Genomic DNA, 13,416 nt, shown 5'->3' with positions numbered 1-13,416 from the left:
CCGTTAGCCATTTCTACGTATCATTGGTAGACAATAGAGTACTGAGGACTTAATCACCACTCACTAGAAATTAACTTGCAAACAAAAACTACATATATGTGATGTGATAATCACATGAATAGCAACAATTTGTTAAGTGTGTCTAAACTGACAGTCACAAGTTTTCAAGTTTACAGAGTAGCTCTGATTTCAAAGCAGCCAGTTTCGGATCAGATGTTTCTTAATAAAACGACGGAAAGATTCAAACCTGTGGGAAGACTTCATCAACTGGCAAACAAAAGCAGGGAAAAATGAAAGTCAGATTTGTACTTGGTTTTATTATCTTTGGACACATGACCTAAAGTGATACATCAAGAATTATTCATGTAGGAAATTTAAATTGTACCATTTTATGTTTTATTTAGCATTTATCGACCACGCCCTTGTTGGTGGGCTGGTTTTACTCTCCACGCTCTTGTCTCTCACATTAGATTGATAGTTGTGGATGAAACATTAGAAATATGTCAACTGAAGTGTGTTACTGTGAAGTCATAAAAAACTCCACCCTTCATTGTTTGTATCGCGTTTTTATATTCTTTTGGGGCATTTTAGTCTTTGCGTAATGTACTGTCAGGCTTTGTGCAAAAATATTTCATTATTTTTCCTCGACATGCAATGGCGTGTAATAGTGAATTGGCTCTGTGGGTGAATAAAATAAATCTCATATTTGCGCTTGAAAATGCTATGGAATTTCCTATGGCATTGTTGTTTTATAAGTACGTGGCAGCTAGATTAGAAGTTAGTACGTTGAAACGGACAAGGTGCTGAGTAGCCGTGTTGGCTGTTTACCACCGGAATGCTAAAGGCCATGGAAATTTAGCCAAATCTAAGAATTGCAAACGTTTGAGGAAAGTGAAGCCCTGTCTACTTAATTTGTTTTCCCCATTTTCTAGTTTGAAATTTGTAATAAAACTAGTAAGCTCCGCTCATACCCGATTGTCTATTTACCGTATCAAAGTTATAAAAATAAAGGTGTTCTTTTACAGGCCCTACAGAAATAAACCTCTGCCAAAGCCTATACGCCGACGCTGACGCAAACAGTTGATTGAAAAGTGCGGCAAAGGGAAAAACATAAACCGTTTGTGTTAGATTTGATGTTTTAGGTTTATTTACATAACAAGATTGAATGTATGTATGTACAGGGATTAATGCATGAAGACGTCGAAGTTTCCTGCATTTCACATTTGAATAGAATAGCACTGACACTGTAAACATGATGTTACAGGAATGGTTTAACGGCGCCCATTACCAGGCGATGCTTCTCCTAAAACGCTGGCAATCCTGCTGTCTCCAGCGTTGTTTGGCGATTGCGTTACAGACGCACACTTCCGCCGAATGAAAGCACTCAGTTGTTTGGTGGATCTTCGAAATGATTTCTTTCTGGACAACTTTGCAGGAGCATCCTGACCGATAACAACTCGGGGGCGTACTTGATGGCGTCGGGCCGAATCGAGCACATCTTCAGCAACTACGTCCAGCGAGTACATCTCTCTTAGAGTATCGTCTTCAACACCTGCAAAGTCTATATATGGCAGGAAAGCTGCCATCGATACTCGCACAGATCGGTTCTCGTTCATCTGGCAATAATGGCGACTCCAGGCTAAAGCCGACTTACATTTCGAATCCTCTGTGGCATTCAGGTCGTTGTGGGAAAGAACAAGAAGTGCCGTTTGTAGTGGCACTAGCGGGAAACAAGGCGACTGGAGAACATCTTGTGCATGCTCCCTTACGAAGCCCATAATCTTCAACAAAAGCAGTTTCGACATCTTGAAGCTGGAATATTTCTCAGTTGACACTAGCAAAGGCAGTACACACTCTTTGGTAATCAGACTTTCGGCAAATGTGAAGCATACCTCTCGAACTTGATCAAAACCATAGGTGTCGGCTGCATTCATGACACCAACCACTGTATCCCCACTGACAGTCAGGCAGCCACAGTGCAGGTACACTATCAGCGGTCTGAAGGCCTCGGGCTCAAAGTCCTCGATTGGAACATTCAGTCGATTGATCCAGGTTTCTGTCCTACTTTGATGTTTGCGTATTTTCCTCAACTGGGACATCATGCGTCCAGCCTTCTTCATCTTCGAACGGCGTCTTGCCACGGTCATATCATACTGGATTTTATGAAAAAACGCCTGATTCCTTGCAGCAATAATAGCTTTGACGCCGTACACTGGTACCTTTTTCTCGCCAACGATGAATTCCATGTCACAAATGTCAGGAAGATCAAGGATGGAGCGAAGGTCATTTTGGAGTCCGGTGGTATTCTTGAATATCAGCAGTTGTTCATTGGCCTGCGTGCTGGTCTCGTTCAGACTGTCCATGCTGTCTGCATGAATGCGAACAGGGGTTTGAAGCAGATGGTCATTAAACAGGATACTCGAATCCAGAGACGAAGTTTCCGAAGCACTGTCCTCTTGTATGCTCACAACATTAGCGTCATTCCAAGAGTGAACGAAAACCCCAGAATCCATGACAGGAATGCAGTTTGTAACGATTGGAGGTAAATGATGTGAGTTTCTCAGCCAACGACTACAAGAATTGAGCCTGGAATGTTTTGCGTCTGTTATTTATGGGCAGTTGGATTTTCACGCCAGGCGTGAGTGAAGCCTGCCACACTGACAAGGGTTGAGAGTTCTGTCGTCAGTAATAGGCTTCGTGCTGTGAAACGGTAGTGCCTGCGATGTTTCTTTTTCTTTTGCTCCACAAACCTATACGTAAACTGTGCAGGGGTTCCCGTTAGCCATTTCTACGTATCATTGGTAGACAATAGAGTACTGAGGACTTAATCACCACTCACTAGAAATTAACTTGCAAACAAAAACTACATATATGTGATGTGATAATCACATGAATAGCAACAATTTGTTAAGTGTGTCTAAACTGACAGTCACAAGTTTTCAAGTTTACAGAGTAGCTCTGATTTCAAAGCAACCAATTTTATATTAGATGTTACTTATAAAATGAAGAAGTCGCATTAAATTGACACCGGGCCAACTTGTCCTGCTTCCTAGCTTAAGCGTCTCAGTGCTCAACGAGAAGCAAGGCAGGAACAAGTACCATTTGACCCGGGTTTGATCCCAGATCTCCCCACTTTGGGTCCGACGCTCTAAGTGTTAGGCCACCGAAACCATCTGATGCCGAAGATATGAGACATGACACACCACCCAGTCACCGGCCAGACAGTGCTCTTTCCTTGCTCTAGCCTCTCAGTGTTGACTCGACCGGGGTTTGGTCCCAAGCCTACCGACTTCGACGCGGATGCCCTAACAATTTGGCCATCGAAGCGGATGGAACGACTAAATTCACTATTGTTGATAACGGAGACTTGCCTCCGGTAATGTTTACTTCGAGCAATATGGAAGGTGTTCAAAGTCTTCAAGCTTCTTCTTATTTTATTTACAATATAATAAATACAAGGAAACTGTACACATTTTTTTTACAGTTTTGATATAACACTTAGTGCTGAATATTATATTCAAAGAGGTTTGTTATGGCTCTCAATACAGGTAGTGAAAATGTTTAACAATCTGTAACATTCTATTTACCCAATTGCCATAGGACAGCGTGATATTGGTAAGATGTATATATACACGTTGTGAAAAAAAACCTCAATGTCAACAAGTTATACCAGTGCAAACTCACTGGGAGCTGGAACGATTACACAGTACATCATTAACTATACAGTCTAAGTACAACTTGAAAAATGTTGTCCACACGGTTTCTAACTGAATGCTCAAGCTTGAAATCAGCATTGTGGACAGACACACTGTAAACAATGCTGCAGTCACAATGAACAATCTAAACTTCGAAATGTGGCAAGTTGTTGTCATTTCGAATTTGCCGCCCATTCCACAGCCTTAACAATAAAGGGTTTTATACGGGCACCTGACAACTGTAGATATAAAGAATTGGTAACAGTACGATGTATGGGAACTTCTCGCATAGAAGGTTTATACAAACGTAGAATGATAATCGAACACTAAAATGCACAATGCAAATTCTTAAATTTGTTTGACAACGCTACAGACGAAAAATAAGTTTTCAATCATTAAAATTTATAAATGTAACGTAAATTTCTAAAGTATCCTACGCAGAATAACCACTTCTGGTCCCAAAAGATAACAAAAGACAGCCGACTATGAAGTTTACATGGATTTTCAGGTCCTTGCACTGTTAACCAAATCAAGTAATATTAGTTGCTAAAGTCTCTCAACTTTCCGCAAACCGTAAAATGTATCGTGTACTTCCACTTATATGTAGACAGATCAACATTATGACGTTTCAGCCGATCGCACTCTATCCATGTAGCTGTGACACCTCCTACAGGTCACCATCATAACCAGGAAGTTTGAGCCCATCGCACTGTATCCATGTAGTTGTGACACCACCTATAGGTCACCATCATAACCAGGAAGTTTGAGCTGATCGCACGGTATCCATGTAGTTGTGACACCACCTACAGGTCACCATCATGACCAGGAAGTTTGAGCCCATCGCACTGTATACATGTAGTTGTGACACCTCCTACTGGTCACCATCATGACCAGGAAGTTTGAGCTGATCGCACTGTATCCCTGTAGTTGTGACACCACCTACAGGTCACCATCATGACCAGGAAGATTGAGCTTATCGCACTGTATCCATGTAGTTGTGACACCACCTACAGGTCACCATCATGACCAGGAAGTTTGAGCCGATCGCACTGTATCCATGTAGTTGTGACACCACCTACAGGTCACCATCATGACCAGGAAGTTTGAGCCGATCGCACTGTATCCATGTAGTTGACACCACCTACAGGTCACCATCATGACCAGGAAGTTTGAGCCCATCGCACTGTATCCATGTAGTTGTGACACCACCTACAGGTCACCATTATGACCAGGACGTTTAAGCCGATCGTACTGTAGCCATGTAGTTGTGACACCACCTATAGGTCACCAACATGACCAGGAAGTTTGAGCCCATCGTACTGTATCCATGTAGTTGTGACACCACCTACAGGTCACCATCATGACCAGGAAGTTTGAGCCCATCGCACTGTATACATGTAGTTGTGACACCACCTACAGGTCACCATCATGACCAGGAAGTTGGAGCCGATCGCACTGTAGCCATGTAGCTGTGACACCTCCTACAGGTCACCATCATAACCAGGAAGTTTGAGCCGATCGCACTGTACCCAAGTAGTTGTGACACCACCTATAGGTCACCATCATTACCAGGAAGTTTGATCCCATCGCACTGTACCCAAGTAGTTGTGACACCACCTAAATGAGCACATAAATACCACAGATCATCCCTATAATGTGACACTCTATATCCCTGTATATCCCACTTGCTATATACTTCCACAAGATAGTCATCATACTCATCATTTACAAATAAATAGAAATCTTGAAAACTTAGAAATGAAGGGAAGGTAGAACCCAGTAGTTTTGCACTTTTATAATAAATGTTTCAAATTAAACCATACAAATTTACTTCATTGCTCAAAAAAAAATGTGTGCTGGCATTAATAAGCCGATGTAAATCATTTATAAAAAGTTTCACGGACAACTACTGATTACGACTTCATTGAGACTCATAAGGGCTTTTATAACGGATTGTGTTCCGAGTTAACAGGTCTGTTAGCGCGTCACCAAAAATGCTTCAGCGCCAATGCTGTCCTTTCATTTCAACTTTGACAAGAAACACCTAGCTCTAAATGCTACTTGTGCAGGATTCCGACAACCATGGTGGTAAATTGGCTTCTTTGTTTCGATAGTGTCTTTGGTCTAATAGGCTTATGACCTAATACATCAGAAGTGATCCAGAAATGAAGTGTTTCCACACATCTGTATGGCTGACAAAGTAGAAGGCCGCTCATCAGAGAGCCCCTTTAACATCTACATCTCAGGCCGATGGGCACGTTTTTGACATGTATACGAGGACCATCCCACGTGTAAATCACTGTCAAGCTCCGGAAGGGCTGAAACTGAATCCAGAGATCCACTGTGGCACTGTTACGGGCAAACAACAGTGAATGCATAGTGGTAGACAAATTCGCCACTGTAGGAACATCCATCAGCAAAATCCAGAATGCGGGTGGAATAAAACTACCAAAGTGTTTCATGGGGTTGACTCGCCAATTGCACCCAGTGAACCCAGCTTCCAGTTTGACATTTAACATGGCCACATTCCGTGAAACTGACATTAATTCAGAGGTGCTCAGCTAGAAGTCTATTTCCTATTCAAAACAGCCAAGTTGTCTCCGGTGCAAATACAAAATGGGACTGTCCGAGTATTCTGTATACAAATACATAAATTATAGAGAACATTTCCAATGAACTTATGCATGTACAAAATCCATTTCTACTGGCCCTATTCTCGTTCATATATTTGTACACACAAACAATGGAAAGAACATCAATTTCCCCACAAAACAGGTATGTAGATATGTTTGGAATGTTTGCCTCCAGACATGTTGATAACACTCCTCACAATGAGCTTAGTCACATGACTGAATTGCTGACTAATGAGAGGTGTCAAATAATGCTTAATTAATTGGTGAAGTGTACACTATTATACGTATGTATTAACCTTTGTAGTCTGTGTGTATAGTTTAAAGTGAATGATTTAATCAACTCGTGTTAAATAGCGTCTTCTCTGACACAAAGCATATAGGCTTAAATCTATGTCCACGTTATCAATATTTGTAAGTTTGCACATTCTGATTTGCCCAAAAGGCGCGGGGAGCTTGAACCTACCAATACTGTTTACTGCCTCGGTACGACAAATACATATTTACCATTACCAATTAATTTGTGTTTGTGATGAAAAATATACATGTTATATCTTAACTAATCGACCATTATAAAAACAAAAATATTTTGCAGTTAATGCAATAATATTCTCTCCTCTTTTCAGTTTATGCAATACTACCTGTAAAGAGCTGGGATATATTTCAAAGTAAGGTAAGAAAAGAGTTGAAACAAACGACTGAACCCCACAATATCCAAAGTTGATAAAGTGTTTGTTCCACATCTTACACGACTGTACGTACATATAGGTAACCATGACGCTCAAACCCTTTTCACAGGTGAAAGATAAAGTGACACTAAGCACTACATGTACGCAGAGTGTTGGCAAACCTGGAGCATTCAACACCAAGAAATCATAGCTACTGTTTTGTAGGTATAGGGCACAGTGTAAAGGATCCTATGGCAGAGTATTAGGTGTTCACAACGATTGCGCTTTTCAATCAAAATTCTGCTGTGATTTGATATTGTCTTTAATTCTGATATTGGGGTTGGCCAGAGGGTCAAGAAAGGGGTCATTTTCTGTAGCTTGTCGGCCAAGATGTGACATGATCAGGATGACTGTCACAAAGCCGATAACTCCAATTAACACAACCATCAGGAACCTCTTCATTACAGCATTAGGGTCCTTTCGACCTCTTTTACCCTCCCGAGACCTGAAAAATACAAACAGAAAATACACTGGGTTATGCCCATCTCACCTCTGCCATGCGCACCACATGCACACAAGCCTTTGTGTGAAGTGTATACCCTGTAGTGAGATTACTTAGCATCTGTGTGACCCAACCCCTTCTAAACATTGCCTTAACCTACATGCTTGTGGAAAATTTATGCTTTCACTTCCCTGTGGTTGATCTTGTCTTAGTGTGAATGTAGAGTATGGAGGCCAAAACAAATCACATTAATTTTCATCTTGAATCATTACATAATGATCTTTCAAAGAATTGAAACTTTTACTGTTATGACATTTAATTTTTTTCAGACTTTTCTTTTGTTGTTCAGCATAGATCTTTTCAGCCAAGGTCCTTACATCCTCTAACTGGTGTGCAAACCACAAAGTAGATGTATAAAAGAAGGTATACATGTACTGCAATAATTAAAACTCACTTGAACCAGTTTGATAACCAATGTAATGCTGGTCTTCGTTTGTATTTATCGTCATCAGCATCCAATGACGACTGAAATTCATCTTCTTTTGTTGTGTCAAACAGTTTTCGAGCATCTGAAAGCAACCACTATACATACTGTACACATGACTTGGTCCATATCCTGTGTCATTACATATTACTGGTTTAAATACTTCACCTTCTTCATTTTAAAAATACAAACATGCATCAATATTATCTCAACCAAATCAGAGAAGCTCTACTGAGAGATTGGTATTGTTGATCTTCTAAAGCTGACCAACCGGCCGGGATAGCACAGTTGGTAGAGTGTCCGCTTCGGGACTGGTAGATCCAGGATCAATCCTTGATCGAGTCACACCTAAGACTTTAAAAGAGGAAGTTGTAACTTCCTCGCTTGGCGTTCAGCATGAAGGGGATAGTGCAACGACTGGTTGACCCGTATCAGTATAATGGCTCGGGCGGGGCAGCTTACTTGCCTTCGGTAAGTCGTCTCAGTGAAGCAGCACTAAATAAAAGAGCGGTGGAAATCCGTCCTGCAACAAGGAAGCACATTACACGTACATGCACCCTAAAGATTCCTTCGTCGTCATATGACTGAAAAATTGTTGAGTACGACGTTAAACCCCAAGCACTCACTCACTCACTCACTCTAAAGCTGACCAGGCATATTCAGTATACATGTGTATTCAGTACACATTTATTCATTTCATTTTAAATCAGCATTTACTTATTCAGTATGAAAATATATTCAGAATACAATTCATCAGCAGTGCTGACTGACAAAAATACAAGTTCTCAATAGGAATTAATACTACCATCAAAACATGACAAACATATAAATGTACAGAACAGAGGTCCGCCTGAAGCTCTGCTGCCAGCATGTGCCTCGGTTCAAAATTACTGTGACGGGCACATGTAGTGTATCCACTGAAGCTCTGGCAGCTAATCTGTTGTGTGATATTTCAGTTGAATCCATGCGGGTAGTAAGTTAAGAGGCCAGTCTTCAAACCTAAACGTACAAACTCTGGGGAATGGGCTTTGAAGTTGAAGTACCACTAGTGTCGATCAAGGTTGAGTTTGGGAATGTGTGGTGATTGTTTTAAGAGGCAAGGATGGACTCAAGTGTTATGATGAAGGAAATTTGAAAACAGCACACGTCTAGATGGACTAGTTGGTTGCTTACCAGGAATTAAAAAAAAAAAAAAAAAGATATCACATACCATATGTATTGACTTTGTCAAATCCTCTGACTGAGGTCCCAGTGTCCACATTAATGACGCTGTGGGGTTTGGATGTTGTCGGGGTGCTGGTGTAGGGCGGGACCTGGGCACTTGGTCGTGTGTAGTTAGCCGCTGTAGGTCCAGACAATGCGGTGAGGCTGTGCCCCCCAGCTGATGTATTGTCTGCATTCACTGGGGAGACAGAGGGAGGAGTTGGAGCTGGGGGCAGCTCAGACTCTGGTATCTGTTCAGGAAAACAAAAACAAGACAGTCAAATAAATGTGTATAAGTCACACAAAATGCACATACTCCAGGTTTCAGATATTATTTTTAATACATTTATTCAGATTTTGAGTTGGTGTCTACATACATGTATATATAAATGTGAATGTTTTTAGATTGTTGTTTAATAACGAGATACAGTAAATGACCTTACGTTTCGCACGTGAGTTACTGTCGTTTAATTTCACACGATCTGTGTTGGCGGTAAGATGGCAGAAGACAGCAATTAGCCCCCTCTTGTTTCATTATACTGCACGGCACTTGGCAACTATGGCTGCTAATCCTTGCCACCTGGGTCAAGTCACTGACAGTGAGGTGTCTGCCGACTAGTACGCCTACATGTACATCTCTAAATATACCCATGAAAGCAAAAAGTATCAAGATAGGCAATGTCTATTACAAACCATTAAATTCCAAACACTGTTTCAAAGCATGACCACGCCAAACGAAATGCACAATCTACACTGCAGAAGAACTGGTTATTCAGGTTAGGCACACGTGGAAGTCACCTCACACTGTTATGGTTGTCTGTGAATGGTTGTCTGCTGAGAGCCCTCATGTGCAATGACTGTGTACAAACGTATTTCAGCTAAAAACAAATTTCACTGAGAAATATCTGTCATCAGATGCCCATGTAATTCCACTTTAGTATGTCAGTCTACACGCATGTTTTGTTTGTTGCAATCGAAACTGTCCTCCTAATGCAGAAGAGTTACGTTTCCCGTGTTTTGAAATCGGGAACTTTCCATTAAGCACAGAAAACAGTTTCTGAAAACTACCTTTGACCCCTTTTCGGTAGCCATGTGTGTGAGTCCGGCATAGTGGAAGTCAGACAGGATTTGTCAGTGTTGTTGACATACTAAAAGTTCGCACAACACTGTCTGGTTACATTTCAAAGGAAAGTCCATGTTTCATGATTACCATTATGTAGACATGCTCAGGTGTCACCAGCCACAAGTAAGATTATTTTGTTGCCTTTCATCTGCAAAAATCACGCCATCAACCAGTATTATAGATACATGGAGATTTCGAGCCCAGTAATTGTAATCCATCCTTTTCAACGCAGTTTGAGCGATCATCTGCTGGTAATTGGCAAGTAAGGATTTGCAGGGTGCTAAGATCTTTTATAGCTTTGCACATGAACAACTCTGCATGCATATTAATGGATAGCTGACATGCCACTCCACCTGTGCAAAGGTACAGGGTGGTCTTGCTCACCCTCATCAATCTCCAGGGAGTTTTCTCACGAATTCCCTTTCATCATAAAATGGCGATCATAAAACATTCAAGGTGCACCTTTTGCGAATTAAACCTTTATTTACTAAATTCATTATGATTAGAACTGAGGAAAACATGGACAGTTGGGGGCAGGAGCATAGACTGACTGTTCCATGAAGCGTGAGCTTGTTTATTGCATTCGGCGACTGTCCATATAATCTCCTGACCACTGCCGATGCTCTCCTGCTGCACCCAGTCAGGAAGAGCCACAATGAGGGCAGTGAACCCAGGGATACACTTTCCAAATTCCATGGCGAAACTTTAGGTCATTTATCATACTCAAGAGTTGTCCACTTATACTATGGCACTCAGTTTTATGCAGGGAGTTATGTGCCCTTGGTAACCCACTGACCTTTGCAAATTTTGCCAGGTGATGTGCAATTGATGCATTCCATACTGGTGAAAGACACAAACTGTCCACTGGAGCAATGGAGTAGTAAACATTCTAATAGAATAGTAACAGCCGTGGGAGAGGCAGAGAGAAAGATTACTCCATAATACAAGTGGTGCAATTAATACTGTACTGTAACATTTACTGATACAGGGTTACGATTTGCTTTGTCAACTACCTTTAGCAATAGATTCTCATGATTAAAATGACGTAAGATTTCTTTGTAAACTCACCAGTGGAAGGCCCAAACCAGTTCTTGCCCAGTTCACTTTAGAGAGCATTTGCCTTAGGGTGTCTGCGACAGGAGAGACCAAGTTTGAAGCAGGGAAAATGCCCACTTTACATGTAGGGCAGCCATAGCCCGCAGGGGCTGTGTTTGGGGGCAACTTCTGGGCATACTCGTTTAAACAGTACCAATGGAAAACATCTGAAACAAACCATTGACACCCCTCAAGTAATTAATAACAGACACAGATTTATTAAAAAACAATTTGTTTGTTTGATATTACTTTGTTTGAGATTACTGCTGTCAGTTGCCTCTAACATAGGCTCTGTAATGATTTCAATGTCCTATTCTCAGTGCTGCCTTACAAGGGAGCCATGCTAAACACATGATCAAGTGTCACACTAAATCAGAGCATGCCAACATCATGTAGTGTTGACCAGAGTTTTGCAGCTACTATTCCCTTACTCGAACCAGAGAGTGCGAAAGTATCACAACTGCCATCTTCAAAGTTCAAAAGCACTCCTTATGTCTAAAGTATATGACAGGGATATCACATAAAAGGCATATTTAACTGTTTCATACTATTTAAAGTTTTGATACCTGGCATCATCAAACAAACAATGTTGGTTTTCTTCAGACATATTTATAAAGTGAAGCAGACAAACCAATGTACGCTCAAGTATAAAGGAATGGATAAGTACATTGCATGCATATTACAAATACATGTAATAACTCACCATAACACACTAAGCGGACACATTCACCACTGTTCTCGTCAGACAGAGATTTGTTGCACAGTTTACATATTGGGTTGTAATCACTGTCTTGTAGCCACTGAAGGTACGATTGCACTATACACTGAAAAAAGACAATGCCTTTTGAATACTCTCACCCAGCTAAACCATGCCAAAGACAGGGGAATATGTTAGTTTTTTAATGAATATTCGCTATTATAAATCCATACACATTTAAAAGAAAAGACAACTCTAGACCAAATGTACATATGCATTGAGGAAGTATCCCACATATTCCACCCAACATTCTCATTAAGAATTGCATGTAAACAGAACGTTGGGTGGAATAAAATTTTAGCAGCCAATCAACCTGTCCAAAGATGAAAAAACGATTCCAAACATGGCAGACGTTGATTTGAGTTTTCTAATTCAAAAGTTTAAATGTCTGGATTATTGCTGAATGATGGTTTACCAATGCCAGCTTTGACATATTACATTTCGGACGTTTTAGGCGATTGGTGGATAGCAAAAATACAGTAGGGTTTGAGCCGTTTTTTTTTCGTGAAATTGTCTGCGTGAAAGTTTATATGACCGAAGCTGGGCGTTACGATAGGAGCGTCTTGCTTACCTTTGGGCTACAAGTAGCCTAAATCCAGACAACACATACCCATACTGTACTTTGAAATAAACTTTTGCCTAATTTTTTTTTTTTTCTGGAAAACTGTTTTGTGAAATTAGTTATAGTATTTTACCCCTTCTTCCCATTCTGCAGGAGAAGGGAATGACAATAACTGGCCATATGTCTTTAATGCTGGCAGCTGACACTGTGATCTGTCCATTGAACAGCAGTCACTGTCCTATTTGACATGTCGGGACTCGGATCTGACAGACCGCTGTTGTTGTTGTAACGATAACGAAGCATAAACACTTACCCTTGGATGATTCGCAACCAAACAATGTTCACACACATTGACTCTATGCTCAAAACAGAACAGGTTTGTGACCTTCTTTTTGGGGCACTTACACAGCCCCATGGTGCCTATTAAAAGTGATGGTGAACAAATTCTTTACGTGCCACGTCAAGTTGTGATACGCCGTTCAGTTTTATGTCGTTCTACCTTTAGCCTTTAACCCGAAACAATAATTCCGGCACGAACCAAGTCAGTTGGACTCAAATTCAGCTTCATGTGATGAAATATGGACAAAAATGAATACATGTCGTGATATTTTGAAAACATTATTAATTACTCTATATGTGAAAAGAAAATGTTCTAGTTTACTTATAAAAATTTTCAAGTGCGTTGCTTGTTTTTCGG

At 40.8% G+C, this 13,416-nt stretch overlaps 2 protein-coding genes across 2 annotated transcripts; both read right to left on the bottom strand.

Moving 5' to 3' along the window:
• Positions 1-1,271: 1,271 nt before the first annotated feature.
• LOC135469317 (serine-enriched protein-like) lies at positions 1,272-2,513 on the bottom strand. Its single transcript, XM_064747938.1, has one exon. The coding sequence runs from the start codon at positions 2,511-2,513 to the stop codon at positions 1,272-1,274; it is 1,242 nt and encodes a 413-aa protein (XP_064604008.1).
• Positions 2,514-4,943: 2,430 nt separating this feature from the next.
• Positions 4,944-13,203, bottom strand: LOC135466627 (zinc finger protein-like 1). The gene is made up of 6 exons (XM_064744218.1): positions 13,033-13,203; positions 12,104-12,224; positions 11,374-11,567; positions 9,190-9,433; positions 7,950-8,064; positions 4,944-7,498 (listed from the first exon to the last, which is right to left on the bottom strand). Exons 1-6 carry the CDS (start codon positions 13,132-13,134, stop codon positions 7,282-7,284), a joined length of 993 nt encoding a protein of 330 aa, XP_064600288.1. The 5' UTR covers positions 13,135-13,203; the 3' UTR covers positions 4,944-7,281.
• Between the last annotated feature and the right edge of the window lie 213 nt (positions 13,204-13,416).

Source organism: Liolophura sinensis, chromosome 6 (assembly GCF_032854445.1).
Source record: "Liolophura sinensis isolate JHLJ2023 chromosome 6, CUHK_Ljap_v2, whole genome shotgun sequence".
Lineage (NCBI taxonomy): Eukaryota > Metazoa > Mollusca > Polyplacophora > Chitonida > Chitonidae > Liolophura > Liolophura sinensis.
Note: the sequence above shows the minus strand (reverse complement) of the source record. Positions and strands in the feature narration are given on the sequence as shown.